The following is a 19,889-nucleotide window of genomic DNA, read 5'->3' on the forward strand; positions in this document are numbered from 1 at the left end:
AACTGGCAACAACTGCTAGAGCTGAACTACGCCTTTCCTACACAGGCTACCCTCCTAAGTCTATGCTCGCCAAACAGAATACTCACGGAAGCTCTAGTCTAACAGACCAGACCTGAATGTAATCCGAATGCCGGTCAACAGTGGAAAAAATACACCCTTGAAAACCCGCAGTGATACGCTACTACACAAGAAAGTAAACAAGGAAACATACACGCTACAGTGTAGCAGACTCCAACCTAGAATTTTAAAAAAACGAAGACACAGGATAACAACTACTATGTGATTCAATTTATACAAAGCCCCTAAATAGGCAAAACTTACCTATGATGTTGGAAGTCAAGATCACGGTTAACTAACCTTGGAGGAACCGTGACGGGAGCTTCTGGGATACTGGTCGTGCTCTGTTTGTTAATCTGCATGCTGGGTTTTCATAGGTATGTTTACCTTCTGAAAATGCAGTGAACTGTCGAACTGTCTGTTTGTGGTTTGGGCACCTTTCTGTACGTACGTTACTTACCTACAAGATGTTTTATTGTAAAAAACAGAGATGGCACCAAAAGCAGAACCAGTAAGAGAAAAATTTGATATATCAGATTTCATCCAAATCAAAAAGTTTTGGACATCAAGCAACACCATCAGCAAAACGAAAACACAATGCATATGGATAGCCAACAGACCCATGAAAAGACGCTCCACATATCATTAGGGAAATACAAACCAAAACCACAAAGAGAAACTCCTTCAAACCCACTAGAATGGCTCTCATCAAAAAGAAAGACAACAGCCAGTGTTGTCCAGGATGTGGAAAAATTGAAGCCCTCACACAGTGCTGACAGGATTGGTAAAATGATGCAGTCCCTTTGGAAAACAAATTAGCAATTCCTAAAATGTTAAACACAAAGCTACCATATCGCCCAGTAATTCCACACCTAGGAAATTAGGTGTGGACTGCCATATTACCCCGAATTCCACACCCAAGAGAAATGAAAAACTTACGTCCACGCAAAACCTTGTATGCAAATGTTCATAGCTGCATTACTCACAACAGCCAAAAAGTGGAAACAAACTGAGTGTCCGTCAACTGACAGATAAACAAAAGGAGGTATATCCACACAATGGAACGCTCTCTGGCAATCAAAGTCATCAAATACTGACACAGGTTACAACATGGATAAACGAACCTTGAAAACAGCCATCGTTTGGTTACTATGAAATGTCTAGAATAGGAAAGTCTACAGGGCCAGAAAGCAGATTCCTAGTTGCCTAGGGATAGGGGTAGGGGATGAAGAGTAACTTTTTCTTTATGGGGTGATGAAACGGTTCTAAAACTAGACCATGGTAATGGCTGCACAACACTGTAAATATACTGAAGCCACTGACCTGTACAGTTTAAATGGGTGAATTTCATGGTATGTAAGTTTTGCGTCAATAAAACATTTTTTTAATGCAAGAAAACAGGGGCGCCTGGGTGGCTCAGTCGGGTAAGCTTCCGACTTTGGCTCAGGTCATGGTCTCATAGTTCGGTTCACGAGTTCAAGCCCCACACTGGGGCTCTGTGCTGACCACTCAGAGCCTGGGACCTGCTTTGGATTCTGTGCCTCCCTTGCTCTGCTCTTCCGCCACTTGTAATCTGTCTCTCAGTCTCTCAAAAATAAATACATGTTACCAAAAAATTAAGGTAAGAAAATGGAGTCCTCTTACAACCTTTCATCATTAGTCTGTGAGGATGTGCCACTAAGATGTGATATGGCCATCCTGCAACCCTGAATGAACATTTCCAGGAAAGGGCCAAAGTCCTGAAATGACTTAGCAGGAAAACAAAGCAGCTGGCCCTTCAGAACACGGCTTAGCAGCTGAATTAACCAACCCAGGAGCTGCCCTTTAGAACTTTTCACAACGTGGAAGGAAAAATGTCCGACGCTTTCTGAGTTGCAAGGTGCTCCTCTAAAAGGGATTTGGGTGCTGAACAAAAGCACTCCCTTGGTTTCTGACATCAAATCTTTTAGATGTACACACAGCCAAATTACTTAATACATAAAAGAAAAATTTTATTTCAATTCAAATTTGGGGTTCTGGTAGACAAAATGTGGCATTTCTTGAAAAGTAAAATTATGTCTAAGAACAGACAAAAGTATATTGAGCTTTGTGCTCTGATCTAGGGCTTTTCAGAAAATATTCTAAGACACATTTTCTATATCATCATTTTTAATACCCTGAAATATAAAGACATGAGGCACGGAAACCGGTTATCAGCAAGCAGAAAATGTATCATCAGCTAAAGCAATTTTAGGAGTGTAAATCTAGTCCTAAATCTTACACTCACATTAATATTTCTTAATAAGCAGTGGATTTTATTATTAGTTTATTGTTGAAGTAAGTAGCTTAGTTAAGTTTCAAGGATGGATTAATTATTGGTGTGGATAAAGAGAACATATGCTATCACAATCGCTACAATCATAGTATGTACACCGGTGGCCATGACCTAGGATTAAGAATATAATTTCCCCTTGGTAAAGTACTGCATGATTCAGCTTACTCAGGAACATTACATATTCCTATGACACCAATAAGCAGTAGTGACAGGATACCAAATGCAAGTTGTAACTGTTTTCTCGTGACATTACATGAACGCTTTTATATGCTCTTTTATATGAACTCATTTACCTGGAGTCAGATTCAAATAGATACATAAGTAAACAGTATCAGCTGCTGTAGCACATGCTGAACGGTGGCCTCTCGTCTGAGTTACCGATCTGCATTTCTAGCCTCTTCCTGGGCATTTCCACTTGGATGAAAGGCAGCCGTCCAACTCAAAACATATCAAAGTATACACCAGGATTTTCCACCAACACCGTCCCCCTTTCTGGCCATCCTCTAAGAGGCCCACCATTTTTCCAGCTATGGAGGCTCAAATCTTAGAGGAATCACGGACTGCTCCTTTCACCTGATCTCCAAACAAGCTAGCAAAACTCTTGGTAAGCTCTGAATGCTCTCTCCCCACATCATTTCCCACACTCCCTTCTTTTTTTGTCAAAGCCGACGACATCCTAGGTGACGTCATGGCTTCCCCAAAGCATCACATGACTGATCGATGAAAATGATTACATTTCACTAGAAGTACCGTTTTGAGAAGGAAAGTGATTTCTGCGTAGTTTGTCACCGGTGTGTTGTCCCTAGTACCTCAGACTGCCCGCAACTCATATAGTAGGTGCTCAACAAATATTTGGTGAATGCATGAAAAAATGTGTAACTGTGAAATGCAGAACAGTGATCCCCACCGCCCTTAGTGAAATGCCACATATACATCACCTTTCTGACCAAAGAAAAGGATACCAATATCAACCTGACATTTAAGGGTTTCCATTCTTTGTTCCACCCTGCCATTCAAGATTTATCTCCAGCTATTTAATTTCTAGATCCCCTAAACTCCAGCTACAATACATTACTATAAAATAGCCATATGTACGGTACACATATACAGAATTTATGCTTAAATAACCATATATATGTATTATATGTATTACTAAATTACCGTGAAATGCAGTGGAGAAAACCAAGTAGGTTAAGGAAAGCTAAAGTCAGCCTCTCTGCTTATGTGACATCTGAATAGAGACCCAAAGGCACTGAAGGAGCAAGTTAATGGCTACCTGGTGGAAGAATATTCCAGACAGGGGAATTGCAAGGACAAAATCCCCCAGGTGGGAGAAGGTCGCAACTGTCCTATTTACGTCCTCAGAACCTGGGTACGATGCCTAGAACTTTACCATCTACTCTTTCACTCACTTATTTATATTTATTTAGAGCCCTCTCTATGCCAGGAACCGAGAGTCTATCAGAAATCAAACTTCCCAATGTGAAAATTCCTCCAATTCATCTTTGAGTTCAACTGTGTAACAATCTCAACCAGTCTCAAATTCAGCATGACTTCGGCTGGCCTTGACATCTTTGCTTCAATCCCCTTTCCCTCCTGGCATCCCCGTGCCATTTCACAATACACAGTGCTCCCCGGCCTCCCGCTCAAAGTCTCCATTCTTTTCTTTTTGTTAGTGTTTATTTTGAGAGAGAGAGAGAGAGAGAGAGAGAGAGAGAGAGAGGAGGCACACACCGGGGAGGGGCAGAGAGAGAGGAGGAGAACAGGAATCCCAAGCAGGCTTCATGCTGTCAGCACAGAGCCCCACACAAGCCTTGAACCCATAAACAGGGAGATCATGACCTGAGCTTAACCGACTGAGCCACCCAGGTGCCTCTCCATTCCTTTTCTGACAAGTGTGATGTGAGGTACACGCTTACTATTATGCATCCCCAAATTATAGTATTTGGTCAGTCCAATTTTATGTCTACTATCTTCCCCAATGCCCCCCGCTCCCCGCCCCCCCCCACCTGGAAAAAGGCTGGGAAAGAGAGGCAAAACAATCTGCCGTTATCTCAAATCTTTGTCCCCACAGGATTCAATATTTATTCAGTAAGGGATGCAACCGAGATGTTTCTGATATTAGACTCAAATAACAAAGGATAATTCTTCCTATAAAGACGGTGCAAACTTGACTGGAACCTAGTTCTCCAGAGCCTTTTGGCTCAGCAGAGCAGTAACCCCCGTAACACAAATCCTAATAACCTAAAACAAAATGCTGTGTTGTCTGCACAAATACGGTTTTCACGACAAATTCACAATAAAATCTCTAATAAAATTTAGATATATGGAAATGTAAATATCCGTGTAATTTGATGCATCTTCACTTATGGTGTTCCTTGTCAATATCCTATTTCTGCCACGTTCTTTAGTTTTTAAAATCCATGGGGCGCCTGGGTGGCGCAGTCGGTTAAGCGTCCGACTTCAGCCAGGTCACGATCTTGCGGTCCGTGAGTTCGAGCCCCGCGTCAGGCTCTGGGCTGATGGCTCGGAGCCTGGAGCCTGTTTCCGATTCTGTGTCTCCCTCTCTCTCTGCTCCTCCCCCGTTCATGCTCTGTCTCTCTCTGTCCCAAAAATAAATAAAAAACGTTGAAAAAAAAAAATTTAAAAATAAATAAATAAATAAAATCCAGCGAGTTCTAAGGGCCATCAGGTGCACTGACAGCGCACAGACATCCATGTTAAAAAATAACCTGGCCAGAGGAAAGGAGGAGAGACTCCAGGAACAGCCACTGCCAAGAGCAAGCCTAGTGATTCCAAGGAGCACAGATATCAAGAGAAACGTCTCTTCCAAAACAACACCAAAAAGGAGACGCTCTCCTGGATGCTGCCTAGGAAACCCGGGCAGAAATACATGAGACCCTGTGGGGATCAATACTGTCAGACCATCAAGCTAAAAGGAGGGGATGAAAATTCCAAAGCTGAAAATTCTTTCCCTGCGAAAACAAATCAACTCCAACTAACAGGAAACACAAACTAAACTCTGGTAATCCTCAGTTTTAATTCACTTTTCTGTTGTGTGGAGAAAGATCAGCCCTGCTTTCATTAAGACTCACATTGTGTGAGGCTTAGTAGGACTTCAAGTGTTTTTCTCTCTTCACCTTCTCTACAGCTGAGAGCATCTTTACAACCTTTCAAGGAACTGCTACCCCAACTCCTATTTTTTTTTTTACCTAATTTGCGAGTATTCTGGGATTAAAAACAATATGGATTGAAATGAGTAAAATGACACTTGTATTAATTCAAATGTATCAGCCTCTCTCCACCATGGTACCTCGCTTTCTGACCCCCTGATTTTCCGGTTCGTTGTCCCATGACTATCTCAGCTACAGAAGGTCCACTTCTCAGCATCACACTGGCCTTTTCTCATCACTCGCCAAGCCCCAGTGCACCGGTCCTTTACGACATTCCTGCATCCACCTCTCCTTTTTTCGTATCGTTTTTATCCTGCAAACTCCTACCCAATCGTCAGGGCCCAGCTGCAATAACCGTTCTTTTCCACAGCCCTCCCTGAGTCCAGCAGAAAGCCACTATTCCGTGGTGTCGGTTCCCTTTTAGATGTCATCATTTTTTTTTTAATTTTTTTTTTAATGTTTATTTATTTTTGAGACAGAGAGAGACAGAGCATGAACAGGGGAGGGTCAGAGAGAGAGGGAGACACAGAATCCAAAACAGGCTCCGGGCTCCGAGCTGTCAGCACAGAGCCCGACGCGGGGCTCGAACTCACGGACCGCAAGATCATGACCTGGGCTGAAGTCGGGACGCTCAACCGACTGAGCCACCCAGGCGCCCCATAGATGTCATCATTTTTCATAGGCCTGTCACTCTGCTGGGAACACGAACCTCTTCTAGACCTGGACTATTTTTCATTTATTGTTAAAGGTCGGCACCACACCCAGCAGCAAACACACAGCAGCTGCTCCCTAAATGCGTTTCGAACCACTTTTCATTTAACCTTTCTGCTGTTATCTCTTCACGTGTTTTTATCTTAATCCAACCTCTTCCCACCAGGCTACAGAATCACCGCACACAAGTATTGTTGTCTTACATGCTGTATATCTCACAGGGTCTGGTACTTGACAGGTGTTTGTGAACCAAATGGTAGGCACCACTCCGCCATCGTGCCTTCCTACGAGACTCAAAACCCAGTAGTATCTTCCTTCTCACTTGCCCATGGGGAAAACAGTGCCTCAGAGAGAAAGCCTCAAAGGAGGCAACCCACTGGAGCTCAGCTGAGGAAACAGTAACAGACATTACTAATGGCACAGCCTTTATTCCACTAGACCCAAGTCCTTGACCGATACAGGCAAGCTCGAGGTTGGCCAGAAAACAGCAAGATTGGGAGCAGAGTTAAAGCACGTCATGGCTGATAAGCTAATTAGAAACAATGCCCACTGATAAAAATCTGTGATTATTTGTTCTCCATGACAAGGTGGATAAGTGACATTTGTTCTTAAAAATTACTGAATAGTTCCAGCACCACGCAACCCAAATTCGGAATAGGATTAATGATTTAAGCCTTGGACTTAGGTCGCAATTTGGGGGAAGTAAAACAGTTCTTTTTATAAATACATTTATATCTTTGGTTTAAACAACCGGCCCAAGCTGAGATGCTACATTGGGCAGAAACCCCCCCACGTAGGTTAGAAAGAAAAAAAATAAATCCTGCACATGCATCAAAATCCTCGCTCACTCCATCTCCCAGCTCCTTCTAGAAAGGAGGAGACTGTGCGACTATCTTAGGTACAAAGGGGCAGCTAGCAAAAAGGGATTTGGTCCCAGATGATTAAAATGAGCAAACCGGAATAAAAGGAAACCGCACTCTCGCCGCTGATTCCCAAACGGAGTTGGTCTCTTGCGCCAGTGCCATCAAATTTTAAAGGATAAGTGGGAGAATTTTTAAGAGTCTGTCTTAGGGGCGCCTGGGTGGCTCAGTCGGTTAAGCGGCCGACTTCGGCTCAGGTCATGATCTCACAGCCCGTGAGTTCGAGCCCTGCGTCGGGCTCTGTGCTGACAGCTCAGAGCCTGGAGCCTGTTTCGGATTCTGTGTCTCCCTCTCTCTCTGCCCCTCCCCCGTTCATGCTCTGTCTCTCTCTGTCTCCAAAATAAATAAACGTTAAAAAAAAAAAAAAAAAATTAAGAAAAAAAAAGTCTGTCTTATCAACAGGAAATGCCTCTTCCCTGTTGCCCATCCCTATAAAGAGGGATTTTGCCTCAACAAGGCTGGCCTTCCTCTACACTCTTTCAACTAACCCCTTCCTCTTTTTTCTTTTCCTCTTTTGAAACGAGAGCTACCCTTAGAGAGCAGGCTAATACACCCTGCCACCCCTTGCCTGTAACTAGGTGGGCAGAGCCTTTTCCTTCTACGCTATGTCTCCAGTATAGTTCTATTCACAACAGAGGTAACGTTTTGTTCTCCATTTGATGACTCTAATAATGCCCTATTTCTTACTTGTTCAAAACCCAGGCTGGAGAAAGGGATCCCTTTATAGATCTCCTCAGAGAACTCATCAATTTAGAGAACTCATCAAGGAACGTTCACGAGAAATACATTAACTCTGAAGCCAAATAAATTGGTTCCACTGAATAAGCTCTATCAACCAGAGCTCTAAGTGACTCGTTAACTGGGTTTAGAGAACATGCTTGCCTCAGGGCCCCAAGTGAACACATTAATTGATGAAAAAAGGTCCATCTTTCATCTGTCGGGTCTTACAAGCATAAATGTCTTCCTTCTATACTTAATGTGTATATTTAACAGTTTAAAATCTGGATTTCTTTTTTTCTACTCAAGGCTTCTAAAAAACAAAAAACCCGAGACAACTATACTATCATAAATTACATTTACATACACTGCAGCTAATTATGCCCTTCAAATGCTTTTACAAAGTACTTTAAGCGAACACCAGATTGTGTTTAAACCACCATATGAGATACTCGGTGCGTGGTGCCTCCGATATTACACCATTAATTTTTACAGCCTCTCCCTAAGTTCCATAAGGGTTAAGTACAACTGTATTATCTTTATGTCCCAGCAAAGGAATTGAACTGGAATGGCTACAAAGAAGTCCTATAGCAAATACCATGGTGAGCTGGAATCCGAGTGGGGCTTTCTCTGATGGAGAGTACCGATCACCAGAGCAGGCTTCCGTCTGGGAAACCACAGCACCAAAAGTTCCCATTTCCCACAGGGTCCATGGCCCAACGTTCTAGGATGCCATAGTGAGTTCCTGTTGTGCGTAACACGAAGAAGCTAAAAGGAGACATGTTTTCAAGCACAGCAAAGCTGTGGCCAGGGCGCAAGCACAATTATCTTACCAATACCACTGGGCCATTTTAAGCTGTCATTCTTAAATACCAAAAACAAACAAACAAGCAAAAAACCCCACACCTTATGTAGTTTCTATACTAATTAAGATCTTCTGGAATTAAAAATCTTTCAATAGTCTCCCATTCGATTGAAAGTTTTATCACGCCAATACTCACCTCACACAGGAAATATTTATTTGATTTTCACTACAAAATAGGCTGGTGATATAAATTCTATTGCATGTGTACGCTCCATAATCATAAAAACATGTCTCAGGGAACATATTGACTAGACTTGTAGAGGACGATATATTCAAGTAAAGGGTGGAACCGGGGTTTCAAAGAAAACAAAAGACGTTTTTTCTCCATTCATATTCCATGTAATAACAACAACAAAAAAGCCTTTTGTTTTCCCCCTTAGGAACTTTTCACTAGATTTTTTAAAATAATTTTTTAAAGTTTATTTATTTATTTTGAGATAGAGAAAAAAAAGAGAGAGTGGGTGAGGAGCAGAGAGAGGGGTGGGGAGAGAGAATCCCAGGCAGGCTCTGTGCCGTCAGCACAGACAGAGCCCTGTCTGGGGCTCAAACTCACAAACCATGAGGTTACGACCCGAGCCGAATTCAAGAGTCCAACGCTTGACCAAATGAACCACCCAGGTGTCCCTTAACTAGATTTTTACCATCACAATCACAATTGCCCCTTGATGTCCTCCCATCTCTTCCTCATGGTAGGAATAATAATAATAATGATGATAATAATAATAATAACAATAATGGAATAATGACACCTTCCTAATATACTAAAAGGTTTACTCCTTGCCAACTTTGGAGCTACTTTTGAACCCTCTTCGTAGACAGGAACATCTGAAGAGGTTTACTACCTTGCCCAAGGTCACAGAGCTTGGATCTGAATCTTGGATTTTCTGATGTACCGGCCTAAACTCTCACCAACCCCAGCACACTGACCCCTCCCCACCCCATCCCACCGGTAATCTATAGGTAGGTAATGGGGCAGCAGCACTGGCCCGGGGGCTCCAGCAGCTTTTCAGAATCTAGACCTTTCCTAACTTGCCCCACCCCCACCATCAAAACTTTCCTATCCTGTGTCTTGCTGATTCTAATTTTGTTAGGTTATCGCAGTTAAATTAACCCTGTGGCAGAGTTACACCTGACACAGTGCCTTTCACATACTAGTCAATAAATGGTTTGGTTGACAATCATTTACCTTTCAAATAATATATTTGCTTTCTAGTAAGTATCTTCAAAACCTTCCTGTAATTAGCTTCTAATAGCCTGAGTATGCATACTGCATAGACAGGGTAGAGGGGATAAGGCCCTTTAACACTGATTTGAAAGCTCATCAATTTAGGGGGAAAGGGGGGAGGAGATAAATTGCATACAAATGCATCTGCACTCCCCCCAGTGCAATAAACTCCACTGGCTGTCTTTGACACTCATCGTTGTATCCCTATCACTTAGCCCAGAGCCTGAGCAGTAGATTCCCAAGAAACACTTGATTGGATGCACGGATGCATGGATGCATGGAAGGATGGAAAAACAACAGATGAATAAACTGATGAATAGATGGAAAGGAGTTAAAGGTGGCCACTTGGTTATGGACTCTATATTTAAATCAGAGTCTATTTCTTACCTGAAGACGCATTAAGAGATCTGTTTTACTGTAGAATTTATATCTGTTAGAACCCAATTTAAAATATTCTCTTCTTGCAAGTCTATAAATTATTTATACCTATTACACCTGTAAATTAATTATACACCATATACATTTACAGAAACAATTTTTCACTTTGCACAAATTTGCCTTACTTGTAAAAATATACATATAAATGATTCTTCCAAATTTAGTTTGCCAAAAACATTTTATACATCTTCAAACAACAACAAAGAATAATCTACTAAAAGAAATAGTTGCAAATATAAAATGAAAGGTAGCTTCAAAGACGACTCAAAGGTCAAACTGGCCTCATGCACTTCTATTTCTAAGTGGGAATGGAAGATTGCCACATCATGTGGTACAGCGAAAAGAACATTTCTGTTTGCTCAACACTGTAATTTATTTTCTATTCAGTAAACTGTGAAGTTTCTACTCTAAATACATTTTCATAAATGAGAAAATAAACACGCTAAATCAAAGCAGGAACTGTGATTTTTATGTAGTAAAAATGCAAGTGTTCATCAGAATTCAGGAAACATAAAATTTGTTTTTATTTATCTTTTTTTTTTAACCCAGATATGAGAGGGAGTTTCCGCAATTATGACCACAGAGAGGCCACAGCACAAGGTTCTAATTCCTTCATCTGTTTATCCGTGAGGCTCAATCTGCTAGCCCTGTGGAATATTCCAGGATGCCAAATTATAATAACAATCGTATGTACAATTTGTTCCTTTTTTCTGATCAAAATAATACGATTTCCCAAAGAAGCTGAACATTCAAACTTTGACTCATTTCCTTTAGTATCAGTCTTACCTCCTCTTTCCCTTTTTTCTTCTAAAGCAACCTCAATCCAAAGTATTAACTACCATTACAAATACAATCTCAAACTAGAGTTGATTTTTCTAGGAATAATGGGCTTTGGAAAGTGGGGGACTGGGGCGGGGGAGCACTCCTTGGAGAAGTCAGATAACAGGTGTTGTGACCCCTGCCATTGCATGAGCTAGTCCCCTTCTTCTCCAGACCTTGGTGAGCACCCCACCAAAGCGGAGGGACTACCTCATCCATTACATCCACGCCGGTTCTCGGGGGGCAGCAAGGGTCCCAACCTTCATGACCCCACACTGCTATACCGTCACAAAGCCACTCTGAATTTTGTCTTCACAGCCAGTAAGGCCAGGGGACCATGCCACAGCTTCAGTACAGTCCTATGCAAGGTGACAACACTCCCATCTCTGAATGGGGGTGCATGCACACATACAAGACCCTCTCAGGCATGTTGGGGGTGGGGGGAGGCAGGGAGACAAAGACTGTTGTGTTGTCTCTTGTCGATCTAACCCATTAGAGAAAAGACCAGTAGCAGAGGATGACTCTTTGTTAAGTGGAATATTTAATTAACTAAAATACCCCCTCTTCCACCCGGGCCATACATTATGGCTTCCACCAAGTTGCCCTGTGACCCTTAATCTTTAGCAGCTTCAGATTTCTCCTTTGTTAAACAGGAGTTTGTGCTGGGTGATCTCTGAAGTTCCTTTTAAAAATAAATTATTTAACTATATATCTTATAGATCTAATCTCATATTTTTCTCACTGAAGTCAAGGGAAGTCTATTTCGGAAGCGAGTCACAAACACGAAGCTCTATTTGAGACATCCGTGGGAATAAAGTAACTTGAACAGATCCCCCCGCCTTTCGCTGTTGACCATGAAAACTCTTCCTGGTGCTCCCCAGAGCCCGGAAAACTGACAAAGGCCTTTCAGTCAGGCAAATATACAAGCATGCAAATAGCTTAGGAAAAGCAAAAAGCCTGATTGTTTTTACTAAAAGAAAACTTAAATGGTAGACACTAGTATTTGCCTGAAAAGAAAAGAAAAATACAGGATACACAGAAGACCCGGGACTTGGAGAGTGGAGAGTGGAATATTCAGAACTGGTACGGTATCAGGAGACACACTGTTCAAAATGTTCTGTTGGCCTGGGGCGCCTGGATGGCTCAGTTGGTTAAGCATCCAACTTCAGCTCAGGTCATGATCTCACAGTTCATGAGTTCGAGCCCCGCGGTGGCCTGTGTGCTGACAGCTCAGAGCCTGGAGCCTGCTTCCGATTCTGTGTCTCCCTCTCTCTCTACCCGCCCCCCCGCTCACGCTCGGTCTCTCTCAAAAATAAAAAATTAAAAAAACATTAAAAAAAATTTTTAACAAATGTTCTGTTGGCCTATTTCACAACCAAGGCCTAGACTCTTCACAACTAAAGAGTCCTGCTCTGCACAAACTTACTTTTTTTTTTTTTAATATTTACCTAATGCACCCAACTTCCCATAAATAGCTGGTATGTGGCTCAATTACCTCTGAGTCCTTTCGGAGAATACAGAGCAATAGCTTCTCTTTAAATATACAAGATAAAAATAAGAATCTGTCCTACAACATGCTCTTCCTTGGTAATTCACTCTCAAATTACAAACTTTTAGGCCCAGAGGGCAAGAAAGACCCGCCAGCCATGCATGACCTCCTGCTGGTCTGTGGGCAGGACCAGTGCCCTTCCTGACAAGACTATCATTCATCTATAGTGAAATGAGAAAACAGAACTAAGGTTACGAGTTTTTTAAAAGCTAAGTCTGTTCAACTTACAGGTCCGTGTTCATTCTCAGACTGTATCCTTCCTACACTCATCTAGTAAAGATGTTCTCTCTATGAAATGATGAGGACGGTATAGTTAATAATGTTCGTATTAAAAAAAAAAAAAAAAAACTTGGCCACACTATCTGTTTCCCCATCCTCTAATTTTTTTTTTTATTTCATTGCTCCTAAAATCTAAATGCCTGGGAAGCACTCTTCCATGGAAGGATTAAAGTAGCAACTCATGGGTGAAGATAATCATAATTTACCAAGAGTTCTACAGACCACAACGTTAGGCTACTTGAAGTAGAAAAGCAGCTGAGAGTCTTCTTAGACAAGTGGCGGAAACAGAGCATACAGCCTGAAAGTTGAACGTGACCCTAAATACCTAGCAGTTCCTCCAGTGGTTAGATCTGTAACAAAAATTAATGTGAATGGAATAAATTATCCTTATGGTATGGTGAGTGAATGCGATATACTGCTATGGCAAAATGACAACATTCTTACAGGATTCAAGTTGGACTTCAAGAGCTATAGTATCTAATGATGTCTAAAGAAAATATGAAGGTTTTGCAGCCACCAGAAGGACAAAGACACAGGAATTCATTTGACTGGGTCTCAGACTTCTCTGCAATCAACAACCTCCCCCTCCTGTTGCCATCTTGATTCAATACCACAATGCAAAACCTCCACACGTTAAGTAAGAGAATTCCAGCTGGTAGACATGACTCAGACTTTTCTAAGAATGTAGTTAACATGTACAAACTCATTAGGTGTTCAGCTAACAGGAAGAAAAGTGCAGCACAATTTATTTTTCTCTTGCTAAGGCACCGTCCTCTAAGCACAAACCTGGAGTATGAACCACAGAATTCAGGTGTACGGGACGAAAACAGCAAGAATGTCAGACGCTGTGGAAGCTCATCTGTGCCTCAAAAGTAAGAAGTTCAAGAAGCAAAAACAGAAATGGTGTGCCTTATCCATCCCACTTAGCAAAAGAGCTGCAGTTTAAACTGTCTGAAGTCACCAACTGTGTTAATATTTGAAGGGATGTGGGTGCTGGCTACTAGTACCATCAAAAACCTTCAGAATTGTTCTTACTGTGTATGTTCATAACTTTAAAAAGTTAGTGGGGAGACTGATGAATGACTGTTAGAAGCCATTCTTATGTTTCACATAAGACACGTGGTCAATATTTGTTTGTAGTGTTTAGTAAGCCATTCATTTCAGGTTAAGTGAAATCAATAAAAGGAAAGTATGTATAGATAGGTGATCTGGAGATTAAAGTTAGTCTTAAAGTATAAGTAAAATATGGAAAGTATCTTTAAGAAACATTTTTTTAATAACACGCCCAAAAGGGTACTGGATGCCCTCCCTCTCCACTGTCCTATTTGCCATGCCCTTGTGCTCCAGGTGGCCTGTGAGGGCAGTTCAGGACCAGGGGACCAGTGGCAAGTCACCTACCTATCTCCACATCAGCCATCTCATTCCCTCTTGGACAATTCTACAGGGAGCGTCTCTCTTCTCTCTTTCAGCACACCGTGTGTGAGCCCCCTCCCCCGGAACACCCAGCTCAGTATTCACAACCACCATTAAAACAAAACAAAACAAAACAAAACACATAAACAGAAAACACGTGGCTTATAGATCTCTCCCTCTGCTTCTGCCCACTCACGCTCCTGCATTTATGTGCTCCATGGGATACAACACTACACAAACATCGGATGGTGATACAAGTATTTTCTCTAGGACTGGATCAGGGATAATCTGGGGTAACAAAGAGTGTAAGTATTATTCATCACCTATTTTGGAAAAATTACAGCAAGTAATTCCATTACCCTAAATATAAATATTTCTGCAGAAACAAAGCCTATCAGAATTTAATCTTCACTCAAAACAAACCATTACCTGTGCTTAATGGACCGGAGCAGTTAAAGTGGCACCAAGTAACAGAACCAGTCTGAACCTGTGGTCTGGAAATGCTAATCCACCGCAGAGCAAAGAACACACACCACCGACTCCCTTAATCTAATCAAGCTTTCTCAAGGCTGTAAATTCCGTGCGTTGCAAGCAAAGCCACTAAGTTCTCACCTACAAGTTGCTGCCTACCCAATTACTCCCATCTGTCACTAAATTTTTTTATATCACACTACGTCTTGGAAGATGGTTGAGAGGAAGTGATGAAACGGTCTTTCAATCTCGAAGAAGAGGGCAGAGCTGAGGCACTGGCCGTCCACTGTTCAACCTGCCCCTCACTCTGCCCTCCACTACCCTGCAGGTTTAACTGTTTTGGACTCTTTTGTGCCCTCTCTCCTCCCTGATGCATCCTGGCGTGTACTTTTCCTTGTCACATCGGGTGAGGACAGCACAGTAGCCAGAGGCGACACAAAGACACGGCAGAACTGTTTTCAGGTGGTGGAAGTCAGACAATGTCTGTAGGCACTGAGAAACACAGCGCTTAGAATGGTAACGTCTGAAGACCCAACCTTCCCCATCAAGGCCTTAAAGGAGCTGCCCTCCTTTACGGTCCTCCCGATCACCAACTCAGGTGCTGCTCAACATACTGTTTTCCCTCCATCCTTAAAACACTTAATATTTCACTTTTAAGACTTGAGTCTTTTTTAATAAAAGGGTTATCCTCAGATTCCAAAGGGATTTTTCTGAAGTTTACTTATTTATTTTGAGAGAGAGAGAAAGCGAGTAGGGGACAGGCAAAGAGAGAGGCAGGGAGAGAATCCCAGGCAGGCTCCGCACTGTCAGCGCAGAGCCCAACATGCGGCTCCAACTCAAGAAACGGGAGATCGTGACCTGAACCAAAATCAACAGTCGGACACTTAACCCAGGAGCCCCCGAAGAGACTTCTTAAAAATGATAATTAGGGGCGCCTGGGTGGCTCTGTCGGTTAAGCGTCCGGCTTCGGCTCAGGTCACGATCTCACCGTCCGTGAGTTCGAGCCCCGCGTTGGGCTCTGTGCTTACTGCTCAGAACCTGGAGCCCGTTTCCGATTCTGTGTCTCCCTCTCTCTCTGACCCTCCCCCGTTCATGCTCTGTCTCTCCCTGTCTCAAAAATAAATAAAACGTTAAAAAAAATTTAAAAAATAAAAATAAAAATGATAATTAAAGTAATATCAAGAAGGCCTTCCTCTACCTTCATTCTTTGAAATACAAATATCACTTCCATAAATTATACAGTAGTGATTTCTAGTCACTAGGCTGGACTAGACACAGTGTCTAGCCATGTTCAATTCCATACTTAATTAAGGATGCGTGCAGTTGCGAGCAAGGAGAGAACTATGGGTCCTCATAGAAAGAAATATAAACAAGGCCTGGACCAACAGGGACATCACCTGCATTTCACAGAGACACTCCTAGCAGTGGATTAAATGACGGGTGTGAAGAAAAGAATGAGAGGGAGACTTTTTCCTCAGGAGCTGTCTTAGCCACCTTGGGCCCAAGTCACCACAGGTGGCGTGACTTTCAACAAACACTTATTTCTCACAGTCCTGGAGACTGGGCAATCCAACGTCAAGAGGCCGACAGATCTGACGTCTGGTGAGGACCCACTTCCTGGCTTATCGCCAGCCATCTTCTTGTTATGTCCTCACATGGCAAGGAGCAGAGAAAGCAAGCTCTCTCTGGACTCCTATAAGGGCACTAATCCCGTTCATTAGGACTCTACCCTCCTGACCTCATCGAACCCTAATTACATCCCAAAGCCCCCACTTCCTAATACCATCATATTGGGGGGTAGAGTTACAATATATGAATGGGGGCCGCGAATACTTCAGTCCATAAGAGGAACCCATAGGATCAGTGAGAAAGACACCGTAGGCACTAAAGGTTATGACCCATGAGTGCCATGGCAGCAATCGGTCAAGTACACTTGGAACACCAAAGAGGGAGAACTCATTCTGCTTAGGGAAGGGACTCAGAAAAACTCCCATGGAAGAAATGATACGTCCACTAGGTATTGAAGAAGCAGCAGGAACCGACTAGGACAGTAAGTAAGGAGGGAATTCTTCAGACAAAATGTCTAAAAATCTCTAAATGCCTAGGGTGAATAAAACCAATTTACCAATTTTAATCAGAGCTCAAGTAGACTTTTGGCTAGTGCTGAGGTGCCCCCAAAAGTTACTGGTTTTCAGTTTATCATGTATTTATAGCATCTACAAAACTGACCTAGTGAATCTGCAGAGGCAGCAGAATTTTTAGAACAGTACCAACGCTGAAAGGAAACTTGTTAGTGTAGATTACCTTTACAGCCAGTTGCCCATGTGCATCCTTCAAGCTCACCAAAGTTCTTGGGAAGCGTCATCTGCTGCCCTGAGCTTACGTTTCCGTAAATACTTTATCATTTTAATATCAATTGATAAAATCCAATTGATGTGCAACTACTTCTAAACTAAACCATTCTCAGTAAATCATTGAACACTTTACATGAACAGTAAGAGTTTTACAAGAGGATTTGTTATTCTTACCTCCATGGGAAAAGCTTTGAAATTAACTGTGTGCTCAGAACCGCGCTGGTTTTCTCTCCCCCAATGAAATCTAACTTCATACAGTTCAAATTCATGCCCTTGAGGCAATGGACCTCCTGATAGAACTGAAAAAAGAAAATTAAGTTCTGTTTAATTACATCTCAAACATACTCATCAGTATAGCATTCTAAACATGGGGAACATTTTTTGCCAGAAAGCTCTCATGAGCTCTACAGATTGAATTCATACAGCCAAAATGAGAAATATATTCTAACTGTGGGATGCGCTTACACTATCATATCGATACTAGATTTGAGTCTAGTGTTGAGGTTTCCCCAAAAGTTACCGATTTTCAGTTTATCATCTATCCACAGCATCTACAAAACTGACTAGTGAATCTGCAGAGGCAGCAGAATTCTTACAACAGTAAGTTCAAAACTGAAGTTCAAACACTGAAATACTTCGAAATGTTGCAGAACATCAACTTCTTGTGTCTTTCAGGTAAAGGAGTAGACACAGAAAACACACAGTACCTACTCTCCCTGAGACTTACATTTAGCACACTGCTCAGGAGACAAGAATAGAATCTGTGCCTCAGACTGACCAATAATTTGTTATAAACCTGTCAATAAATTAAATCCATTAAAGATCATCCATTTGCACCAGACTGTCAATTTAAAAAGTGTAAGCTAACAAAATTTTCCATGAAAAGAATGATTATGGCCATATGATTTCTCAACAACAAAGTAACACCTGAAAAGCTATTTACCATTTTAGAACCACAGACATGCAAGTGAAATAAAATTATGATAGAATATTAACAATATTTAAAATGTCAACGTTTGGAAAAACGACATCAACGTTTGTTCTACGGGGGCCGTGTCTCTATGTCTTATTTCCAGATATAACCCAGAACTTTGTCCCAAACAAGAGCACTCTAAGGATGATGAAAAGTACATTTGTGTAAGAACCTGTCTCGAAGCAATAACATACTTTCCTTAAACATTCCGTGACAGCATACGAAAAAACTTAGTTTATTACAGATGACCAATTTTGACATCAATGAAGGTTGTTTGCATTCTTCCTAAAAATAAATGTTAACTCTAGATGGTATTGGCTAAGAATTGTAAGTTATTTTTACTCTTTCAGTTAGGAAGCTGAAAAAATTTACCTCTTCCCCCAAGAAGCAGTCTCTTGAAAGAAATTAGCATTCACACTCGGGCCACCATTGTGAAGGAAGCAATGGTGCCCAAGGATGAGTGCCACACAGAGGGACAGTTCTGCTGTCCATCCTTACTCTAAACCTCAAAGGAGAAGTAAGGGAGTTGGTGCAGCATTATTCGTTTGGCTGGTTGTTCATCTAATAACTTGGTTCTAAAAACATGTTAGGGCTTCTGACATCCAGTACGTGTAATACAGCCAGAAGGCATAAATTAGAAGGAAGAGCAAAGGGAAAACAAAAGACAGAGACAGGTACAGACGGGGAAATGCGGCTGCCACGCAAACGAGTGCCGTGAAATCCTTACCAAAAGTACCCTATAAACTTGGTTTTAAGCTTTCTACCAGCTCAAAGAAGAAAAAGAGCTATCAGCAGCAAAACACCATGATAATTTTCCAAGGATGTACACCTCACAACCAGCGGGGAAGGGAAGTGAGACACATGGTCTTTAGGAGAACACTACCTGGCGCGATTTTAACGTTTTCCTCACGCTTGGTCTTATTTTAAATCGTACAACAAATCAGAAGGGTCAGTCGGTGTTAATCATCCCCATCGACAGGGGAGAAAACGTGGCCAAGAGGAGCAAAGTGTGACCAGCCCTGGGCACCCAGCTAGCTAGCAAACTTCAGGAGCCTGGGACTCCACTCTTCTGATCCACATTGCCCACTGATACAGGACAGGGGGACCCAAATCTCTGCATCTGTTTGCAGGAACTAAAAAAAAAAACAAAAACATGAGTTCTTTAAGCTTGGATTTCTAAGCTGCAGTCCTTCTTTTGAGAACTACTACACCTCATCCTATTTTCCAGAACCATCAAAAAAGAAAATGTAAATACATAGATCACAAAGGTTTACAGATGTCCCAAACTGCAGAGCAAGTGCATGGCATCGTGTCCAATAACCCATCCATGTTGTGGATGAAATGCTTCTATTTCAACCACCATGCCACAGTTTGTGAATAAAAATCATTCCTTTCCCTTGGCTGTCCAATGCTGGTCTTGAGAAAAACCAGGAAGGAAGTCTGGTACCCACTCCCAAAGGTGGAATGTACCCCACCTCCTAAACCAAAAAGAATAAATGGGAAAAAGCTTCTGGTACGTCCCGTGCCACACCCCAGCCTGCATCATCAGAACTAGAAAACATACCCCTCACCATGCACAGCTACAGCCCGACCTGAGGCCTGGTGGGGGGA

General features: G+C 42.1%; 1 protein-coding gene and 1 pseudogene across 1 annotated transcript in view; one reads left to right on the top strand and one right to left on the bottom strand.

Annotated features, from left to right (window-relative positions):
* Positions 1-19,889, bottom strand: part of CA8 (carbonic anhydrase 8) — an 89,325-nt gene that overhangs the window by 58,765 nt on the left and 10,671 nt on the right. The window contains exon 3 of the mRNA XM_019421272.2: positions 17,480-17,604. Within this exon, the coding sequence (XP_019276817.1) occupies positions 17,480-17,604 (125 nt within the window). The remainder of the gene's footprint in view (positions 1-17,479; positions 17,605-19,889) is intronic.
* LOC128775347 (ubiquitin-conjugating enzyme E2 variant 2-like) lies at positions 128-13,670 on the top strand (annotated as a pseudogene).

This window comes from Panthera pardus, unplaced genomic scaffold (genome assembly GCF_024362965.1).
Source record: "Panthera pardus isolate Hobbes unplaced genomic scaffold, ASM2436296v1 HiC_scaffold_7, whole genome shotgun sequence".
In the NCBI taxonomy this organism is placed as follows: domain Eukaryota; kingdom Metazoa; phylum Chordata; class Mammalia; order Carnivora; family Felidae; genus Panthera; species Panthera pardus.